Genomic DNA, 20,848 nt, shown 5'->3' on the forward strand with positions numbered 1-20,848 from the left:
GATCGCTTCCGTTATCGATTAGACCGCGACGAAACGACGACGGGAGCACGATCGCGAATCGCCTTGGCAATTTTTCCGACTCATTGCGAGCCCGCCCGCGCGCCGATTGTCACCGCACGGCGCTGTTTGTGATACAAGATAAGGAATCTCGGTGCAATGTTTGCACGACGTTCTGTTGACAGATCCGAATGGCGAACTAATAGCCAGTGAATTGACATTTTTGCGCAGCATAGTAACGATAGAAAATTCTGCGAAAAACAGAATTAAAAAATGCGAGCGCGACGGTAATTTATTTTGCAAAATTGCGAATTTTCTGAACAGAGTCGAGTTTAGCCTTCGCGAAGTCGAAACTACGAATCGTTTCGTTGTTTTTTTGTTTTGTTTTTCTTAGCACTTTTAATTATACGAAGGAATGATTGCGGAATATACACAAGTACCACGTTCTCGAATTGCTTCTCAAACGAGGAACAACGGTTAAGTCCTTTTTCACGGAGACTCGGCGAGTCTCCTATCTTTTTGTCCAACACCTTGTACGGCCTTAGTGGTCGATGAAACTAATTACGCGGGATGGCAAAACGTGGGCTATAGTATGCATATTGTGGGGTATAGTGCACTTACTTCGTTTTTTCCCACTCGCAGTTAATTAAAATTTAATGGGAAGGGAAACCGCGAGAGCTCGCCTAGCCGGACAAATCACGTGACTCTCGAGAGTTCTCGGCAGAGTTCAGTTATGAAGAAAGGAAGCTCGAGAGATACTTTTAGACGGAATTTAACGCTCCTCGGGAATAGCCCGCGTTTAATGCACGAGCTGATTTAATAATCGGATTGTGCCTTAATATCGGATACTTGGTATTTTAGCACTACCGTATCGAAACGTGTCAGTTTCATAATTTAATTAAAGTTAAAGAAGCAAAATCGTAAAATATATACGTACGCGGGAGGTACGCTTTTAAAATGCGCGGCGAAGCTCGGAGCAGACGAAGTTATTATATTTCATCGCTGTACATATTCTCCACGGACGTTTTTCAAGGCGCGTTCACTTTTTCCGCAACACGCAAATCCGCAGCGCGTCCTGAGATTGTTGCCATGAGAGTGATTTTTTCCGCGGCTATCTTATCGCCCGCAGCTGATATAGAATAGTCCGAGATGCAGCTAGAAGTAATAAGTATTCGTTCAAGTATAAAAAGCAAGGTCGCGTTAGTTTTCATGCTCTCGTGAATTCATCGTTTATTTAGCGCAACGTAAAAGCGCGACGCCGCCGTTTCTCTTCCCGTTAACGATCACATTTTGTGAACAAACGTTCGCACTTTCGGAAGTAGCAATTAAAAATGACGCCCGAGACTGTCGGTGAATCGAGACGATGCGGAAACGCGATTCTCGCAAGACGCTTAAAGAGACACCGCCGTTTTAATCTTTGAATTCGGCCGAAAGTTCACCCTTGCTTTACTGACTTACTTTCGCAACCCTTTCGCGAGCGGAGACGCTCCTTCAAGATTCTCCTAGCGAGACGAAAATCCCTCTCCACGGCGAAACATAAGTACGTCGTGGAAACAAAAGGAATATTTGAAATACAAATAAAATATCCGCGTTGGCCTCTTCCGGCGCAGATTAATTATTCCACAGGAAACTTCGTTTTCGAAATCTCGTCATTTTCATTAACGCAGAGCGCTGTTCGAAAAATGTACATATAAATAGATGTCGAATGCACCGAAATAATATTTCGCGGTTATTTATTTATCGTAATTGAATTTCTCTCCAAGTGCTCGCTAATGGATGTTATTCGTTACCAATAAGCGCCCGTGAATAACAATATCCGCGATATTTTTATTCGGAGCGTAAAAGTCGCGTCGCCATATGGCTGCACCGCCGCGCCGCGAGGGGATTGAGCAGAGAGCCGAATTTCGAACATGTATCGCAAACGGGGACTCGCGGCGGCTGCAAACCCAGCCCTCCCGTCGTATTTGTCTCGCGATATATGCGCCGTGTGTAATTACACTTACACGCCGCGCCGCGGTGAACGGTGTTACACCTAACGAAATGTAGATTAACTTTCTAATCTGGCACGAAAGCCGGACTTTTTGCGCAAAATCAGATACGATCTTCGAGCGCTCGCGGCGCGCCGTGAGCGCTATCACGTTTTAACGCGCCGCGGAGAACCGGTCAGTGGGTTAAGGAGGATACTTAATGCTCCTCAGCCTCGAATGCAATAACTTCGCGCCGACAAATGCCACGATGCTGGCGGAACGCTGACGCTTCTCTCTTTTCATCCTTTTTTTCCTTTTTCCTTTTCATCCGCGTTATCGATATAGTTATTAGTAGCGCGCGCGCATACACGAGATAGGTAATCCACACCGCCAGCGCGACGACGTATATTTATTTTGCATCTGCAATTACTCCGATTACCGATGACGCGTCTCGCGTGCTATCGCATCGGCCGTCCAATAATCCAATAAAGAGAAATGAAAGCCGTATACAAAATGAGAACCGTCCGCGCTGACAGTCCGGAATAAAAATGCATCTTTAAGTGGAACAAATAGATACCGCTGATGTGTGCAGCACCGCGATTATCGCGAAAACATTACGACTGCAAAACATGAATCTGTGCATAATTGCACTAACGATGTATCTTACTGAGATTTTATTAATAACTTAGTAATATTAATCACTTCGTCTGAGATCTTTATGCGACTTAGATTTAGTCTTTACGGAGGACTGATTTATTTATCACAATATCGAAAGGAGTTGAATAAAACAAAACTGTTAGATCTGTTGAATTTCAACGATATAATATTAATTATTTCATCTAAACAATGAAATATCATTATTGTTATACGTATCTTCCTTGTCTTGGGAATATAATTAATCCAAAGCCGTTAAGGCGCATCGAAGATTCACTATAATATCAGCGTCGATAATATTTTCCATCTCCGCGAAGAAGAGATGCATCTCTTTATCGGCGCCGCTATACTCGGCAATGCCAAGCCTCGGACTGGAAAGATTTACGCGGACCATTTATATCGGCCGCTCTCGAGGCCGGCGGGTCAAGAATATTGAGCACGGTCGGCCGTAAAATAAGATATAGATTTCCATCTAGTAAACTTTCTACACGGCATGTGTGGGAGATATAACGCGCCATACGGCATACGAGAACGCGGCGGATCTCCGCCGTCTTACGTCGGAAACTTCGGGGCTCGGCGTTGTGTGCGCTGTACGATACGTGTCCGCGTTACACAGGCTCTAAGTATACCTACGTGAAACATACTCGCCGTGTGCGACAGGCTTGAAGGCGCGTGGACGATTTCGACGATGTGCGAGCTTAAGGTAGGCGTCTCGCTACGTGCTAGTCATGTGACTGTTTGTAGGTTTTTACGTTCAGAAATATATTTCAGGCAATTTTTGCTAAGGGAAAAATAATTTTATGACGTATGGTGTAAAATTTCATACGTGACAAAGTATGTTACTTTTTCCAAATTATGTGATTTTTTTCATTTGACTCCGTTTTGATCGGCTGATCATGCGAGTCGTCGAGAAAGACAAGTGAGAAAAATACTTTTCGATTGAATTTTGACAATTACTGAGAAAGGGTTTCAAAACGCATGACAGGGGTGTCAATCCACTATCCACGTCGGCTAAGAAAGACGAGCCCCATGCATAACCTGCAACTACAGTGATTAGCCAGCGGCGTTGCCAAGTCTTCCCAACCTCACCTCGACCAAAAAATGTCTGCTCGATTACCGCATTTTCACTAAAATAAACTAAAAAATTAGCAGCGAAATCTCCGGTAAATTATATATTTTATTTCGAAATCTAATGTACAAAAAGCAATGTTTTTTCTCACTTCATCTAATCGAAAAATGCGAAAATATGTGATTGAAACCGTGATAGAGCCTTCTTTTTCTGGCCGTCTGTATGAAGTAATGCAAAATTTGTGATTTTCGAGATCGATTTTCTAGAGTAAATAGTCGGTAAGGAGCCACAGAAAAAATCGACTGCAAAGCTGATCATATAATTTGATATAAAATCCGAAATCGAAAACTTTATCTAATACATGCCTTGACGAGACGACTACCTTAAGCCCCAACTGAGCTCGCTTTCTCGCAAACATTCATTTCACAACGCGTCGCAACTCTATCGTTCCCGTTCTATTCGAGGTATTGCGTTCTGAAAACAAGATGATCTTATATGTCGGCAAATTTTTCACTTTCGAATCGAATTTTATCTATAATTAGAACCGTTTGGAATGGTAGCTCGTTATTAATTCAGTTGTGCGTCAATCTCATCGAGGAATCAAAGGTCGTTCAACTGGTAACTTGGGGTGGAGAGAGAGAGAGAGAGAAAAAGAGAGAGAGAGAGAGAGAGAGAGAGAGAGAGAGAGAGAGAGAGAGTATAGCCTTCTACAGGGTCTTACGAACAAATGGCTCGCGATGAAAAATCGTAAAGACACGAGGGCCATCAGGACTTAGCTCTGGCCACTCGACAGGCTGAGCGTTCGTTCTGAGACATTAATTTTTACCCCTTTTTACCCTGGTCTGCCTAATGACTCGAGGTTCGTCGCTCCACGACGAGAAAGAGAGAAAGAAAGAGAAAAAAACAAGGAAAAAAAGGTCTCGACGAAATGCCTGTTAAGCGACGAGAGATTGTCGTTAGGGGAAAGGGACGATGATCTTGTCCTGCATCCAGAAACGATCGTTAACCATTCTCGGACGGATGCGGATGGAGGAAGCAGGCGCCGCGTGTTGTGCTCCTCTTCCGGTGTCTTATATAATTCGTCCTCCTTTTTTCCTCTCTCCTTGACTAGGAGCGCGGCGACCACTTCAACCCCTCGTTTCCGCGGGCCCTCCCCGCTCGACTCGACTCGTTTTCAACCCCCTTCGCCGCCGAGAGCGAGCGAGCAAGCGCCAACATCGTCTCGGCGACAATAGGTCTCATCAGGCATCGGGAATAAATTATGCTCGGCTGAGCCCGCGAGAAAAATTACGGGCCGGCCCGAAATTAGAGCTCGTCACGCGGCGGCAACGGCGAAGAAGAAAAGTTGTCGGCGAAGTATATTCTGCTCGATGAGTTTTTTGTCTGCGGAAGTATAAAAGCGAAAGCGGTACCTGGCGATCTCTCAATTCCAACCTTAACCTTCGAGTTCCCCTAAATCTACCGACAGGATACGAATCTCCTTTCGTTGAACGCTGATTCTTGAACTCAATAACCTCGGCGACTAACGGTGTAATAATGGAACTATAATTTCACACCGAACTCGCAATGAAGTCGCGGACGAAATCAAGAGGGTCTCTCATCGTATTTCCGTATCGCGGTTCCGATTATTCCACGTGTCGGTCGATCGATTTACGGGGTCGTAACCGATCGCAGAAAAAAAGGGTTCATCGGCCTCGATGCGTGGATAAGCGTGCCACAACGACGAGGAAAGGTTACGAGCCTGAACCGGGTCGGTAACCCCGATGTTCCCCGTGGATGGCCCGAAAAAGCGGAGGCATCGGTCAAAAAAAAAAAAGGAAATAAAAAAATAAGAGGTAAAGAGTTTCGGGCAAGGCAGGTGAACCGCTCCGAGAGGATAGGAGGGCGAGAGCGTGGGAGAGAGAGCGAAAGAAAGATGGAGAGAGAGAAGGGACTACCATATGCCCGAATAATGTTCCACCCGCACACGACCAGACTAACCGACAACAACAGGAAGTTCGTTGGCATCATCGTAGTTGTAGGAAGAATCGTGGTGCAGCTTCAAGCGTTGAACGACCTTGCTCGCGAATACTCGAATCCACGCGATAACGACCTCTTCGTCGTGAGAGGATTAAATTCGTCAGATTATAATAAATTCGCTGCCTCGAGGCTTCATAATGAATTTAATACATTTTTCTAGTCACCTATACTACACACGTATAGCAATTAATATCGGACAATGAGAGATCGATGTGCAATCTCTTAAATTATTTTAATTCTATTTTCGGCATTTTGCTAAGAGAATTGCAGATTTATTCCTTGTAAATCGCGCAATCTCTATGCGGCATCAAATGATAACTGATCGTGGCGTTCAGTGACATTACGAAAGAGAGTTCGTTTCCCGGGAGGGAAAAACGCGACGAAACCAATGCTGCAATGCCATGGAACGCGGGGACGAAGCGCGGCGGAAGCGTAATAACGACACGTGGGACAAAGTGGAGACTCGGCAGTAATCTTTGCCTCATAAAACTTTCATGGCCGCTTAATACGCCGGCTGACGTTCGGCCGAGCGAATAGGTCGCATTCGGCAAAATAAACGCGCGCCTAACCAAGTTACGGAATTATTGATCAACTATTACCGCCCTTTGCTGTGCCCGGCCGCGATTCCCGAACGCTTGCCCGCGTGCCTTACCCGCATCATCAAACGGAGTATCCGCCGCCGAGCCGAGACTAGATTCTCCGAGCTTGCTCGCCCGCCTGCTATCGACTCGAAAATTCACTTCGACTCGGCTGATGGCTGTGTGTATACGCGAACCTTGAACTTTCGGGCGCTGAGCCCGCACGACGTCGTCGGCGGTGACGACGAGTTGCAAAATGCAACGGCACCGCCGACGACGTCATCCCAGGCGTATCGTTACCCTGGCATTGTCTAGAAACGGAATTGAATCCCAGTGTAATCTCGCTTATTTCGGGTTTCGCTTATTTCGAGCGCCGGCAGACACGCGAGAATGATCTCTACGATTATTTCGCGATCCAACAAAAACCAGGAAGCCATGCAGTATCGGCCGTACGACTCGGCTGAATTCAACCTTGAACGATACGAATATGGAAAAATGGCAGTGCCGCACGAATTTTCGTGCATCGCATCGAAATCTAAACCGAAATCGTAATCGTACTACCGGTCCCGGCGTCTGCGAATTCGTTTGACGATGCTCGCATGACACCGCATGACTCTTGCCGGCTTCGCGCGACGCCGTTACTACCAGGCAACTAATTAAACTGACTGGAAACGAATCCAACTGGATCATCGTACACTTCTCAAGTGCATAATTCATCGTGCTACGAGTACTGTACACACAGCCACTTTCTTCAACGAATACAACGTAAAACCCATGGTGTAAAGAAAGTAAGGTGTGCTCATACCGAGGACGCGTTTTCGTATCGTTCTGCGCATTGTACCAACCGCCTCCATTTTTAAATTCGTATGTTTACGTTGAAAGACACTTAACCTTAATTTTAGACGTCTGTGCTGCAGTACCCGGCAATTACGCGAGTAAAAAGTATATTAACATGCCTTCATGTGCAGTAAAAAGTTGCCGAAGTTATACGGGGAAAAAGAGATCTGAAAATCTCAGATTTTTTAGATTTCCTGCAGATCCAGTAATGAGTGAGCAATGGAAAGTTATCTGCGGAAATGAAAATATTAATGTAAAAAATGGTATGTTAAACAAACACTTTCTATTTTGATGTATTTGTTAAAATACTATAATAAATAAATAAATAAAAATAATAAATATTTTGTACACATATGTGTAGCTCGTATCTGTTCGCTTTATTTTCATGCAAATGCATACAAAGAGGCTTCATGGATGCAATCTGTTCTGGGAGCAGGACACACGCCCAAAAAGGCCAGAAAACTAAGGACAGATGCAATTCCAACAGAATGCTTAGAATTAATTTTGAATCAAGGTAATACTTTATTTTTCGCATGCTTTTAAATGTACTAATCTTTGTACGTAAAATACATGTGATTATTCTTTTATTATCTGTAAGTATTCTTTTTAATTGTTTTAATTATGCATCTTATTGTTATAAATTATGCATCCATTTTAAATATAAAAATTATCCTTTTATGCAAATTGTATAAAAATGAGTGTGATATGTCAATTTAATTTGCCACTACAAAATGGCGGCCGCTGGAACAAAATTTGATTGGCTGTTCAAAAACCTGCGTAATAGCACACCTTACTTTCTTTACACCATGGTAAAACCGGGCGTTCAATCCCGAAATGCATTTTCGAGAACAATCGCCGACGGCGAGTTTGGAAGAGGCTGTACTAGGGTGATTTCGCCTAGGGCCTAGACTACTGATGATGACTGTACCCCGCGTACGCGGGGGATATACTCACACACCAACGTATCCCTGAACAAACACACACACATACACGGGAGAAATTTCGCACGTACGTACGTACAGCACATTCGCCAGGGGGTAGAAATCATTAAAGGGGCGTGGCGTGCCCGTGGTTGCCCGGATGACGGTCACGTGAACCAAGATGGCCGCCAACCGGGAGGGCTCCCCTCTTTGCAACAGTCATTTGTTATCGGCCATTTTATTTTAATGATTTCCATGCATGCGTGAAACGCTCGGCTGCATTGCTCGGGAAAGGGATGCATACTCTCCCTCTTCCTCTCTCGCTCTCGTTCTCTCCTGTTCTCTCTCTCTCACACACTCTCTCGCTCTCATTCGAATTCTATGTGCCCGGTAACGTGTTCTCCTAGCGCAATATACGCTATGCCGAACGTGGCACTAACGCCGGTTTCATGGTAATTCCGGACTCCGGACCCTATAAATTTCCAGGCGCGTCCACGATAATGCTCCCGCGCTCTTCTTTCGATAAATCTGATGGCACCTCCCGATAATGATTCTCATCGCGGAAAGTAATTTCATCTGTCCGACGCTGACCACCCCACGCGCCAATTTTCCACGGAACGGACACACCTCTCGGTGACAGTTTTCGACAAACGAATTAACATCAAAGGGCTGAAACAGTCATTTAACCGCTTACCGCATTTTAACACCTCTGTGAAGATAGCAGCTTATTTTCAGATTATAATTGATAGGGAGTTCCTGCTCTCTTTCCTAATCCTATAATAATATATCTTTTATGCGATAAACTTGTAAAACTTTTTAACGTCTCTCTCTTTCATTCAATAAACTTTTAATTGATATAATAATAATCTTTACCTCTCTCAAGATTTCTTTGTTCGCGCACTGTAGCTAAATCTCTTGAAAATGGGCACAACACATCTCGTCGGAGTTTTCCAAAAATGAAAGAATTTGTTCAGGGATATCGAAGGTGCTGTCGGGGGAAAACAAAAGGCGGTTCCGGTATAGCAGTTAATTATATACGGCTATATAGCACGCTTGATTATTAATGACTGTCACGGGAATAATTATCAAAACACAACGACTCAATTGTTCGGGTCTCGCACTAGCCGGGCTAGCGAAACCGTAATTAATGTAGACCAATAAACGCGGTGCGCCCATAACTCGTCTAAATAATTAATTCTCTATTTTTGTTGCGGCGCGAACTCGCCCGAGTGACGTTTACTAGCACGAATTGACAAATTTGCGCAACTAATTTAATATGCACGCGATAGAGATCCCGAATCATACCTCGTACATCCGACGATCGTCTTTGTCGCAAAACGGAAATCTTTTTATATCTTCGCGAACAACCGCTTCCTCCATCGACTCGAAGAAAGCGTCAACGATTCCCGGACATGTAAGAAAATTAATGGAGGCTGTCACATTACCGTCGTACTTTTAGGCTAAATTTGAAGTTTAATCGCTTTTCGACTCTCGCTTTAGCGAGAGCAGCGCGGATAAGCGCGCTTTAATTATAGCAACGAACCGAGGCGGGCTACAGACCGCCTTTTCCGAAAATACTTTCCCGTCGGACCAAGGTTAATGCAATCCGCGCCGTACATGAGAAACTTAAATTTTTTAACGGCCACTTTGCACCTAAACGTGCACGAATCTTATATCATTTTCCCGCCTGAATAACGCGATCGACGTGACCCCGAAAGACGCAAAGTACAAAGTTCACACCGCTCTCGTCACGTAATCGCCTGATTTTATTATTGTTTAGCATTTAAGTGTTAAACTCTTATGCGTTTTTCTTATGTAATATAACTGTTAGAATCGTCATCATTAATCATTATTTTGACTTAATTGTAAAGATAATGCAAACTCTGCTACGTTATTTATATATATTATCCGATATTCTTTGAAGCTTAATTATGTATCTATTTTATTACGCATGTACATAAAAAAGTGCTTAGCAAAGAGCAGAGAGAATATCGTTCGAACTTCGAACGTCATATCTATATCTTAACGCAAAGTGTGCTACTTCGAAAGATACGTTGATCAAACGAAAATCAGTTGAAATACACTGATAAGTGAAATAGTTTCATTCACTATTCTTGATAACAATGTAACTAGGCGTATAGTTCGAGTTTGATACGGTCTTCGAACCTTTACGATATCTGTACAAGTATCGATATCTACAATCATTTCTTTACGAATTGAATCTCTATTCGCAACTTTATATCTATTCTATTCTAATGTTTTTGCTCAACTTTTCAATACTACCAAACGGGTCGTTTTTGTCTCACATGTTGGAGAATAGGGGGTGGTACGAAATATTGCATCGCTCTCGATAATTGCGAAAATTCGTTCTCTGCCTCTCGCGCACCATCGTCATCGCTGTCATCGTCAATTTTTCACGGGAAACAGTGCGTATTCGCCAAATTTGGCACCCCTCACCCGGGTACACGCCAAAATTCGAGGTATCACTCGTGTGGATAGTTCGACGAGTGTCATAGAAGGTCGCAAGAGCGAAAGAGCAGGAGGTTCGAGGTGAAGGGGCCTCGCCAGGAGAGCAGCCATCAGTGCGAACGACGCACGTGCGTGTGAGTGCGTGCAATTTAATGATTTCCAGCCGGAATTTCGATGACGCCGGGAGTACGGGACGAGGGGACCGGGGAACAGGAAGAGAGGAGGGGTGCGGGAGATGGAAACGCGCGGCCGGAAGGGAGAATGAGCGAGCGCGGCCGCGAGTTGGTCAGGGCCGGCGCGTTTCCGCTCGCGAATTCCCATGCGAGGGATGGATGGAGAGAGATAGAGAGATTGGAATGTGGGAGAGAGATAGAAAGAAAACGAGGGAGAGAGAGAGAGAGAGGGAGGAGAGAAAGAGGGAGAGGTCGAAACAAGAGAAAAGACGCTCGGTCGTGAGCGAGATGGGACGTAAATTTTCTAGCGGTGCGTTCATTTGTTCGTTGAACGAAATGCGAATGCATTATACATGGATTGCAGGGGACATTAATTTTCTGCCGTGGACGTGTAGTGGGCCGCGCGCGCGGCAGAACGGTAGGGCTGTGCCGGGCCGAGGGCTGCTAAGGGGATGGCCGAGCGCGAGGGGGTGGGTGGCTATCCACCCGGCATATAACATTCACCCGGTACGAGACCCGGGGCGCACGGGTGTGCGGGACGATCAGCACACACCAGCGGTCATACCGAGGTGGCGGAAAGGTGGGAAGGAGGGAGGTGGCGATTCCACGGGCTCTTTCGTGCTCACACGTCCAACCACGTGCGAGCTTTTGTCGGGCTTTCTACCTACTTTCGCGTGCCCGGTGATTTTGACGAGTGGTGCGGCGAGATGTATCGGCGCCGCGGAAAAAAAATGCACTGGAAATGTCGTAAACGGCCGGCGGCGGCCGACGAACGCGCGAGATCTCGCGAAAAGAGTCGCATCAGGCGCGGCCGGCGTCAAAGGGTCGCTATGCGGCGAAAGGGCGAACGGGGTGGGAAATCATTGGACGTTCTGTCAGAGGTGTTTGATATTCCGAAAATGATTTGCGCCAACGCTAGAGGTAGAGCGACGATATGAGAGAAAAGAGGGAGAGGGAGAGAGAGAGAGCGAAAGAGGATTGGAGCAGGGTGTTGGCAGAGAGAGAGAGAGAGAAAAAAGAGAGGCAGGCAAACCGAGCGAACAGAGAGAAAGGGAGGGAGAGTGAGCTCAAGGGTAGTAACCGTACGTCAAAATTAAATGTTGAAATTCGTGTAGAATGTCTGGCGCGATAAATTCGTTCGTGCAACAATGATCACGATTTTTAATGGAATAAAATTGAAATTGTCCGGGCCCCGAAATGACGGATAGAATTTATAGCTCGCCCAAAAATACAACGTGGCAACAAATATTATATTTTACCTATGGTTGTCCAAGCCAGACAACGTTTCGAAATGTTAAAGCGCGAGATATTAAGAAAAAAATGCGTGATTAATTGTTTTTCAAATCGTAACTTGTATTGTACTCTTATTAGTAAAAAATTATAGCTTTTCGTAATCAATAACCGTATGTAGTATTATTGTAACGTCTTTGTCCCATTGCGTATGAGGATAGGGTTTATAAAATTTGAGAGAGAAGTTCAATATCGAATGTCGGAATGAATACTTGCCGAAGTGCATCGATTCATCAAAAGTTCTTTATAATTCGTAATTCCTGCAGTCGACAAAGGGGGTTTCAAAGAGTTGGGGGCTAGACCCTTCGACAAGGCAACCTCGAGCGATCCCTCTTCCCTCTCCCCGCACGTTTGTTCCATCTCTTGTCCTTTCGTTTCGCACGCGAGATTTTAAATTTAATCATAACTCTTCGTAGATCCACACGCGAGACCACGCGAATTATTACACGATGGCAAGCTATTATATTAAAATGAGGAGTTATTTAATTATTAAAAAAAAACGCGTTGCTTTCGACTCGCGAAAGCTATACCGAGAGACTCATCTATCTTTCGGAATGCGTCACTAATCATCAATCGTGTTGTCGCTTTTATTTAGCAAATTAGCGGAAACTTAATAATTAACAAAAATTGATTAACGAGAGATCATTGTATAAATCACATGTTATTGCGCATTTACCGGATTAACACCTTTATAGTTAATGACACGGTCGATTAAATGACAAACGAGGTAGAAAAAAATGAATGCCAATTGCACGCTTGAAATACCAATGCTATGTATGTGTTACCGCAATGTCCTTTTATTTTTATTTTTTTATTTTTTATTATCGTGCTCGGCGTTAGCGCGACGTTTATCGCATAAGTAATAGTGCGGGAAAACTGACTGTTTTCGTGGAAACGAATGACCGGCCGTGCGTTCTATATCATTATTTCCCTTTTATGAACGGGAGAAGGAGAGAGGTGTGCTCACTTTGTAACCCTTCTCGCCGCGTTTGTTCCTACCGTCGCTGCTTCCGGTAACGTCAAGCGCACAAAAAAGGCGAATATTACGTATGTGCGAGCGTACACGTGGGCGAGCTCATCATTCTACAAATAAATGTTTCAACCCGCAATTAAGCGCCGACAATAAGAAACCACTAGGCTTCCCCCCGATACCGCTATTGTTATAACCGGTATATTAATACGTTTTTAATTGTAGCGCGACAGAAAACATACGGTCTCGGGCGAAGGAGGGAAAAACCAAGTGTCCCTTCATAAAAATTCCATGCAATAGCGCCTTTTCTAACGTTCTTTTTTTTTCTTCTTAAACGAGACCATCCTTGTTGCATAATTAAATATTTTCCCCACGTAAAAGAATACTTTGTTTCGACATGTCTGTGTAACGTAAAAAAAAGGACTTATAGTCACTCGTGAAAAAGCCGAGACCGCCGAGACCGTATGTTTCCTGTGGTAATTAAAAACGTATTAATACACCGGCTTGTAACATCGGTGACATCGGAAAGGATGTCCAGCGGTTTCTTATGTATATACAAATGCTTCAAGTCGTATATTTTAATTAATTATTTGGGAATAATAAGTGATCATTAATTTATTCGCATCGTGTATTCTAGCGAAGCATAGAACAAAATTTGCATGAATACAAAATGTACTTATACGCGGAAAAGTGGATTCTTATCATAAATAAGTTAACACAAATGCAGCAACGCCTTCCACCTCGTGCGAAAACACCTATACAAAAGTGTCTTTCCTCCACTACACTCATTTCATATATATATATAATAGGCACGATATTCCTGCAATTACATTACAGGGTATATGTGATGCTCGAAAAAGATTCATTGATGTCTTCACTGGGATTCCAGGAAAGATCCATGATTCCCGAGTTTTAAAGTTATCGGACATCAATGATAATTTACAAAAAATTTGTGAAGGGAAATTTCATATATTGGGAGATGCGGCATACCCTATAAGGGAATGGCTAATGATTCCCTATAGGGATTATGGAAATCTGTCCGATAAACAGAAACAATTTAATAAGAAGTTTTGTGCAACACGAGTACTGATCGAGAATGCATTTGGACTTTTAAAAGGTCGTTTTCGGCAACTTACTGAATTAGATTTTCACAGCATTGATAAAATATCTAAATTCATAGTTTCTTGTTGCGTCTTGCACAACTTATGCATTGACAATGATGACAACTTTACTTTTGATGTTGATATTGTATTAGACAATGAAGAACCTCATTATGAAGGTGGTGGAGAGCAAGAAGCTCTACTGCGTAGATTAGGAGAAATGAAAAGAAATCAATTAGTAAATGTACTTTTTCCATGAAATAAATAACTCGATATAACAATTAAATTACATATAGTATGTTTATTTATCGTCTGTAAACAAAAGTACTTTTTGTATCGTTATTATATAATTGTGTGTATTGAAGAAATCAAAACTTATACATTCAGCAATTATACGTTAAGAAATATAATCACAATAGTACGCTTTAGTATCACAGTATGACGAATCATTTCGTTTAAACTAAAAAACAAATATATAAGTATATTGAAACGTATAATATAACGTATAATGTAAAAAACAAACAAAATTATTAATAAAAGCGTACATCTTGCATTAACACATAGAAACTTTAGTTACTTGTTACTTATTAAGTTCAGTTAATCGATAGAAACTTTCTATTCTATCTATAATCAATTTTTCTCTCTTTTCTCAAAAGATATTTTATTTGCGAATTGTGTTGCTAAAAGTAATTTCAAAAATTTCAATAAAAGACTTAAAAGAAACTTTAAATACAAAACTATTACCAATATATTTTTTTCACAACACATAACTGTTCTTAATAATTTGTTATTAATTGAAGCGAGAAAAATATTATTTATTTTTTCTTTTTTAAAATAATGCTTTTGCAATATTTTAATACTTTAATATTTTATATGTTATCTATTAAAGTATCAATTATTATTTCGTAAGTCTACGCGTAGACTTATATAAATGTAGCGTTATATATAGATAGAATAGAAAGTTGTTTTATTATTTGTATAGTTATTATAGTTATTATATATATCCTAATATATGTGTGTATCTTTATAAACAACATAAATGAGATATAATCTTTCTTGATCACTTGCGATCTTTTCGACCATGAATAAACTTTAATAAGTAACAGTAGTTATATATATATATATATATATATATATATATATATATATATATAGTTAACAGCTTTATATTATATTTATTGCTATTTTGGTTTTTTTCTTTGGCAACAATTTGTTACTTTTTATTACTCTGTATTCTCTTTGGCAAACAACTCTCGAATTAGGTCCAATTTCTCCTTATGTCGCTTTTCCTTTGCAGCTTCTTTTTTTTCAAACAATTCTATCCTTATTTCTTCATTAGTTCGTTTACATTTTTTTGCCTTCGGCGAGCCATCGATGGCATACTTAGCGAAATCAGTCTTGCACATTTTTTCAGAAATTTCAGGTGCATTATTTAATTTGGGATATTTCACAATTTTAGCACTTCGTAAGACCTCCGGTTCAATGCTGTCATCTGAATGTGCAATCTTCCGCAATTCTTCTTCAAAAGGTACCTCTTCTCTAGAACTACCTGATTTACAATTATTCTCCACTGCTTTTTTCTTTCTCTTCAAAACTGTTTTAAATCGATTTTCAATTTGTAATGAAGTTTTTGAAATGTTTAACATTTTCATCATGTCTGCAGATATCTGAGTCCACATCAGTTTTTTCGTTTTGAACTTTTTCATTGGACCAATATCGGACAAGTATGTTTCGTATTTATCGAGTATAAATGACGTGGCTGCATCGCTCCAGTGATCTAAATATCATAAAATTTGCATATTAGTAATGTAAACTGTACAAAGAAAAGAAATTACTCTGCATTGTTTTCGTGAAATGCAATTTTCATCAACATTTTTTTGACCATCTATCCTGGAATAACCTCAAAAACTAAAATCAGATTATATATGTATATATATACTTACTTTTTAACTTATCATATAACTCTTGTTCGCTTGGATCGAGAGTTAAGTTTAATAGGTCATCATTGACCTTAAAATTAATGATAAAGCTTTCCATATTCAGAGCGACAAATATGCACAGAACTGCACTGAGATGTTTAGCTGGAAGCGCAAGAAATTCGCACTTTCAGTGCACTCGGACAGTGCCATCTGAACTCAACGAGTTTTCGGTGCGCACTCAGTGCTATCCAGTGAAAAACGCTTTTTGCTCGCTAGAGTTATTTTTATTAAATCGAAGACGATGAAATTCTCCGATGAATCACGCGATTGAATAAAAGATGAATCCCGTGGAACGACTGAGAGTAAGAGGAAGAGGTAGGCGAGAGAGAAAAAAGAGAGAAGTAAAGAGGTAGAACGAGAGAGCAGAAGGAACAAGTGCCCGGGGTAAAAAGGATTGGGGAAGAATGTCGATATTAATAAAAGTTAAATTGAGCCAATCGCTTGTGGGAATTAGAATCGAGTCCACTCGAGACGAACGGCGGAGCCGTGGAGAGGAGAAAAAAAAACGCAATAAAAACGCAGCGGCAGCTGAAGGCATTCTGCCTCTCGAATGCTGATCGATCGAGGCGATTAAACGATCGAGAGGCTACGTTATTTTATCATTATTACACGGGCGGGGCGCTTAAATATTCATAATTTGAAGCAAACAGAAATTTTCCTGAGACCGTGCAATAAATAACATCTCGCATTTGCATGGAAAATATTTACGCGTTAGCCACCTCCAATTTGCGCAGTAGTCGGCGCTGTCCGCGCCTTTCTGCCCGTGTGGTATACGGAGAAAAATGCGGTATTTTTCTTCCCACCTATTCTTCGATGTAGATGTAGAAACCTGTTGCATGCCCGTAAAAAAAGCGGCGGGGAAAAAAAGCCGAGAGTCACTGACCAGCCAATTCACTTCCTAAGCGCGTTTTTCCACATAGCTTCTACCTTTTAAGAGCGAGCCGAGGAGTGAGAGACATACTTGGCGAGCTGACAAACGAGTCATTAATGACGTTTCAATCTCTTCATCAATCTTCGTCGCGCCAGACCGCGAGGACAAAGTTAATATTGAATGTGTGATACGTTAAACGGATGATACCTACTCTTACACGCCAATCAAAAGTAAACGGTATAAACGGCTTACGGAACATGAATACTTTACGCATGATTACGAATAATATAGGAAAGCACCGTGACTACTATAAATAGATACAAATACGATAATCCATCGAAATATGAAAATTTATTTTTAAAAATAAAACTTGAAAGTTTTCAATAATTTGCAGTAAATTATTGTCATTATAAAAAATTGTCATACGCGACAGTTGATGGTAGAAAGATTTATGGATATGCCAATACACTTATTCATCTTTCGATGGAAGATAAAATTTCGAATTTCGAACGATCTCTAGGTGTAGGAAAATCACGTGGCACGACCGGTGCGAATTTCCCGATCGAGCGTGTACGGGGCCGTTACGTGTTCCACCGTAACACAATTTACGTACGCTCGTGCACAGCCGCACGAAATTCTAATAAGCCTTACGGTATCTGATCGCAGGTGAACGACCGTACAAGTGCCATTTACCGGACTGCGGGCGGGCCTTCATCCAACTGTCGAATTTGCAGCAACACCTGAGGAATCACGACGCTCAGGTGGAGCGGGCGAAGAACCGGCCGTTCCACTGCAACATCTGCGGCAAGGGTTTCGCCACGGAGTCCAGCCTCCGTACCCACACTACGAAGGTCAGTCATGTATGTACCAAATCCGACGTCCAACTCGCAAATTCGCTGATACGCGGTGCCGGTAATTAACCGAAGGGGAAATGAAAAAAAGAAGAAAGATCGGATCGATTTCGGTGTGATCGCGCGTAAATATACTTTCGCTATAATCGCCTCTAACGACCGAAATCTTATATTAACTCTTTCTCACGTGACACGTTCTCGTTATTCGTACACGCACGCATATGGTGGTGGTGGGTTCACGCTTGCCTCGATACTTGTACAGATAGATTCCCGTTTAAACGCTCTTTGTCCGCCGTTTCCTTTGTTCCGTTTCGAGAGTTCCCTATATAATCGATGCAAGTCTCAAGCAAGTTAAAACAGTCGTCGTCGGTCGTCGTCGTCGTCGTCGTCGTCGTCGTCGTCGTTGGAGATGCGGCGGACGTGTCGGGCTTAAGTGCAAACCGGCAAACATCAAGCTTTGCGAATAGAAAATTCAAATCCAAGCACGTCCCAACCTAAATAATCGCGCCATCAATTCTTAGTCTCTCCCTTTTGTAGATAGCGTATATTTATTCTATCAAAGCAACCATATATCGAGAGCTTTGGATAATTCCTCTGGGATCCTTCGCGGGGTGCTTGGGCTTAAGCTTTTGCCTCTGAATTCTCATACGGCGCTTATCATCACAGAATCGACGTTACACGATCAATCGATTTGAGAAAATCGAATAAAGATCGTCGCTTGAATTCATATAGAAATTACAGCGATTCTCTAACAGAGATGACAGGACAGTACTTGAAGAAACCGATCACGGCGAATAATTAACGCCCTCGACAGAAATCCGACCAACAAAGATGTCACGACGGGCGAAAAGCTCTTTGACACGTTGCGTTACAAGCGATAGACCGAAGGATTTTCTCATACAAATCGCCGTGAATGAACAATCGTTGTTTACACACGCACGAGCTTCACGGTGGCCAAGGGTGCGTGACACCGACCGGTTATTAGAGGGACAGAGGTTTATAAAAAAAAAAAACACGGTCTGATCTGAGAAAAAGACCATGACCCCCGTGCCCGTTAATCGAATTCACCCCTCGCTCGCGTGGAATCGCGGCTCGCAGCGATTACCGGCGGAATCTTGTATAACGTGGGGCAGTTTTTTGCCGCCGCCGCCCCACCCAGCCGGCAACTGAATTTCTCAACCCTTTCGCCTTCCGCGCCGGGCATATGTCTCAACGAAAAAACGTGGGAAGGCATCTGTCGGCTTGTACGTAAGGCGCTCTTATCCCTTTCTTTCGTTCCTCTCCTTCATCTCCTTCTTCTCTTCCTCCTTTCTCTTCGCCGCGAGAAAAGACGTTCAAACTTTTTCTAATTTATGCTGATTACGTTACGTAACAATTCGTAAAACAACATTTCTACTAATGCGTTTTCCTTCATTTTATTATTTTTTTCATGAAGGCCGGGAATTAAATACTAGATAATCAAATATGCAAAATGTAGATCATCGTCATATTTCGAGACGTTCGATTTTCGCGAATCGCGGAATCAGGTGCGGCGCGCGTCCAGGGTTACGCGAGCTTAATCCGTTCACACGTCGGACGCCCCGGCAATAAATATCGTTCTTTTAACGCCCGGCTCATCGGGCCGCTCTAATTGAAACCTAATCCACGGCTAAAGCCTACAGATTATCCCGTTACCGTCCCCCCGCACGACCCCGATAAATCACCCGTGAAATCATGTCGACGGCCCCCGCCTTACAAGCCCACCAATTTTTTTTTTTCCTCCTAAAAATGCGCAGTTACGAAAGAATGAACTGACGCATAATGACGACCCCATTACCGCCACCGGTTTTTTACGCGCCGTGCGATAATCCTCGCACTAATGAGAATGTTTTTTGCAGTCGAGTTATTTGACCCTTCGTTTTTTATGTATAACGGACGGCCTTGATGAGATTTTCCAATGGTAGGGCTCGCCCTGTGCGAAACTATTCCTGAATAGCTGGCTTATGCGCGCGAGATCAATGTGTCAGATTAAATACTAATACGAAATATGCAGCAACGTATCAAGCCGCGAGAACGGCGGCGTTGTCCAGGTTTATCGGCAAAAATATCAGGATGCACGTAGCTCGCGTTAAAGGAGGAAGAAAAACCACGGGAAGCAGCGAGAAGAAATGGAGAAGATGCAGAAGAACGGGAAGAAGGGAGAGAAGATCTTACGGCGAGAGCGCAGCGGCGAAGTAATTAAAAGCCGCCGGCGCGAGCGCGAGCGCGCGACAGAAACAGAGTACGCCTGCTGGAAATAAAACGAAACGAAACGAAACAAATGGAGAGCTCGAGCCCATCTTCCGCGGCTAATCGAATTTTCGCCGGGGCAGATTTCTTGAAATTGTTTTCGCTATTTCAAACCGCCTAGCCGCCCGCGTCTCCTTCGCGCCGGCTCCTACCCCGATAGCTAATGGATCGTTGTTAAAAAAAAAAAAAAAAAAAAAACAGCAAGAGAAACAGAGAAAGAGGAAAAGCAACCGGAACACGAGATAGCTCGAGACGCAGAGAAAGAGAGAAAGAGAAAAAGAGCGAGACAACGAAGAAAGAGGAACGGCTCACGGAAGTACGATGAAGAGTGAGGGGAAATGAAAGAGTTACGCTCCAGGTCGAGGCCTGGCGTGTCGGTGAAACATTATCCCGCTAAGAAAGACAATACACTCAGAGTACAATATTATAATAGGCTGGAGCGTAAATGTATTATAGAGAACGATCGGTAACCCGGGCATAGAAACTCGTCTATGGTACCTACACATCCCTCTCCTCCCCCTTTCCATCTCCTCGTCCTTCTTCTCTTCTCTCTCGGTGTATCCTATTATAACTGCTTACCCTCTTCCCGCTCGGCTCGGAACAGGGGCGGATCATCGCAACGATACACTGCCGCGATATGTCTCCGGTTAATACGGCCACGCTCCTAAATTTCGCGTCGCCGAACCACGAGAGAGTTCATCCCCACGTCGAAATTTCTTCTCGCTTGTCATCAAGATATAAAATCTCCCAATCTCGTAATACATTGTGTCCGTGCGAGTACGAGCTTTCTCTCCCTATCTCTCTCTCTCTCTCTCTCTCTCTCTCTCTCTCTCTTT

General features: G+C 43.0%; 2 protein-coding genes and 1 long non-coding RNA gene across 10 annotated transcripts in view; 1 reads left to right on the forward strand and 2 right to left on the reverse strand.

Annotated features, from left to right (window-relative positions):
- Positions 1 to 20,848, reverse strand: part of LOC143901042 (uncharacterized) — a 258,202-nt gene that overhangs the window by 197,347 nt on the left and 40,007 nt on the right. The window lies entirely within an intron of this gene.
- Dati (zinc finger protein datilografo) overlaps positions 1 to 20,848 on the forward strand; it is an 83,231-nt gene that overhangs the window by 37,330 nt on the left and 25,053 nt on the right. For 2 of the 3 annotated variants that reach the window (XM_077412937.1, XM_077412936.1), the window contains exon 4: positions 17,560 to 17,744. In XM_077412937.1, coding sequence (XP_077269063.1) covers positions 17,560 to 17,744 — 185 coding nt within the window. Of the gene's footprint in view, positions 1 to 17,559; positions 17,754 to 20,848 lie in introns of all 3 variants that reach the window. The other variant, XM_077412934.1, reaches the window with a different exon arrangement.
- Positions 14,947 to 16,209, reverse strand: LOC143901035 (uncharacterized). The gene is made up of 2 exons (XM_077412972.1): positions 15,987 to 16,209; positions 14,947 to 15,820 (listed from the first exon to the last, which is right to left on the reverse strand). Exons 1-2 carry the CDS (start codon positions 16,078 to 16,080, stop codon positions 15,267 to 15,269), a joined length of 648 nt encoding a protein of 215 aa, XP_077269098.1. The 5' UTR covers positions 16,081 to 16,209; the 3' UTR covers positions 14,947 to 15,266.

Source organism: Temnothorax americanus, unplaced genomic scaffold (assembly GCF_048541705.1).
Source record: "Temnothorax americanus isolate GAGA-0224 unplaced genomic scaffold, ASM4854170v1 Scaffold31, whole genome shotgun sequence".
Taxonomy (NCBI): Eukaryota; Metazoa; Arthropoda; class Insecta; order Hymenoptera; family Formicidae; genus Temnothorax; species Temnothorax americanus.

Excerpts from the sequence above, each read along its gene's own strand:
- LOC143901035 (XM_077412972.1), bottom strand. The coding sequence starts at position 16,080 with ATGGAAAGCTTTATCATTAATTTTAAGGTCAATGATGACCTATTAAAC. Across the intron at positions 15,821-15,986 it reads GTTATATGATAAGTTAAAAA|ATCACTGGAGCGATGCAGCC; the intron begins GTAAGTATATAT and ends TATGATATTTAG.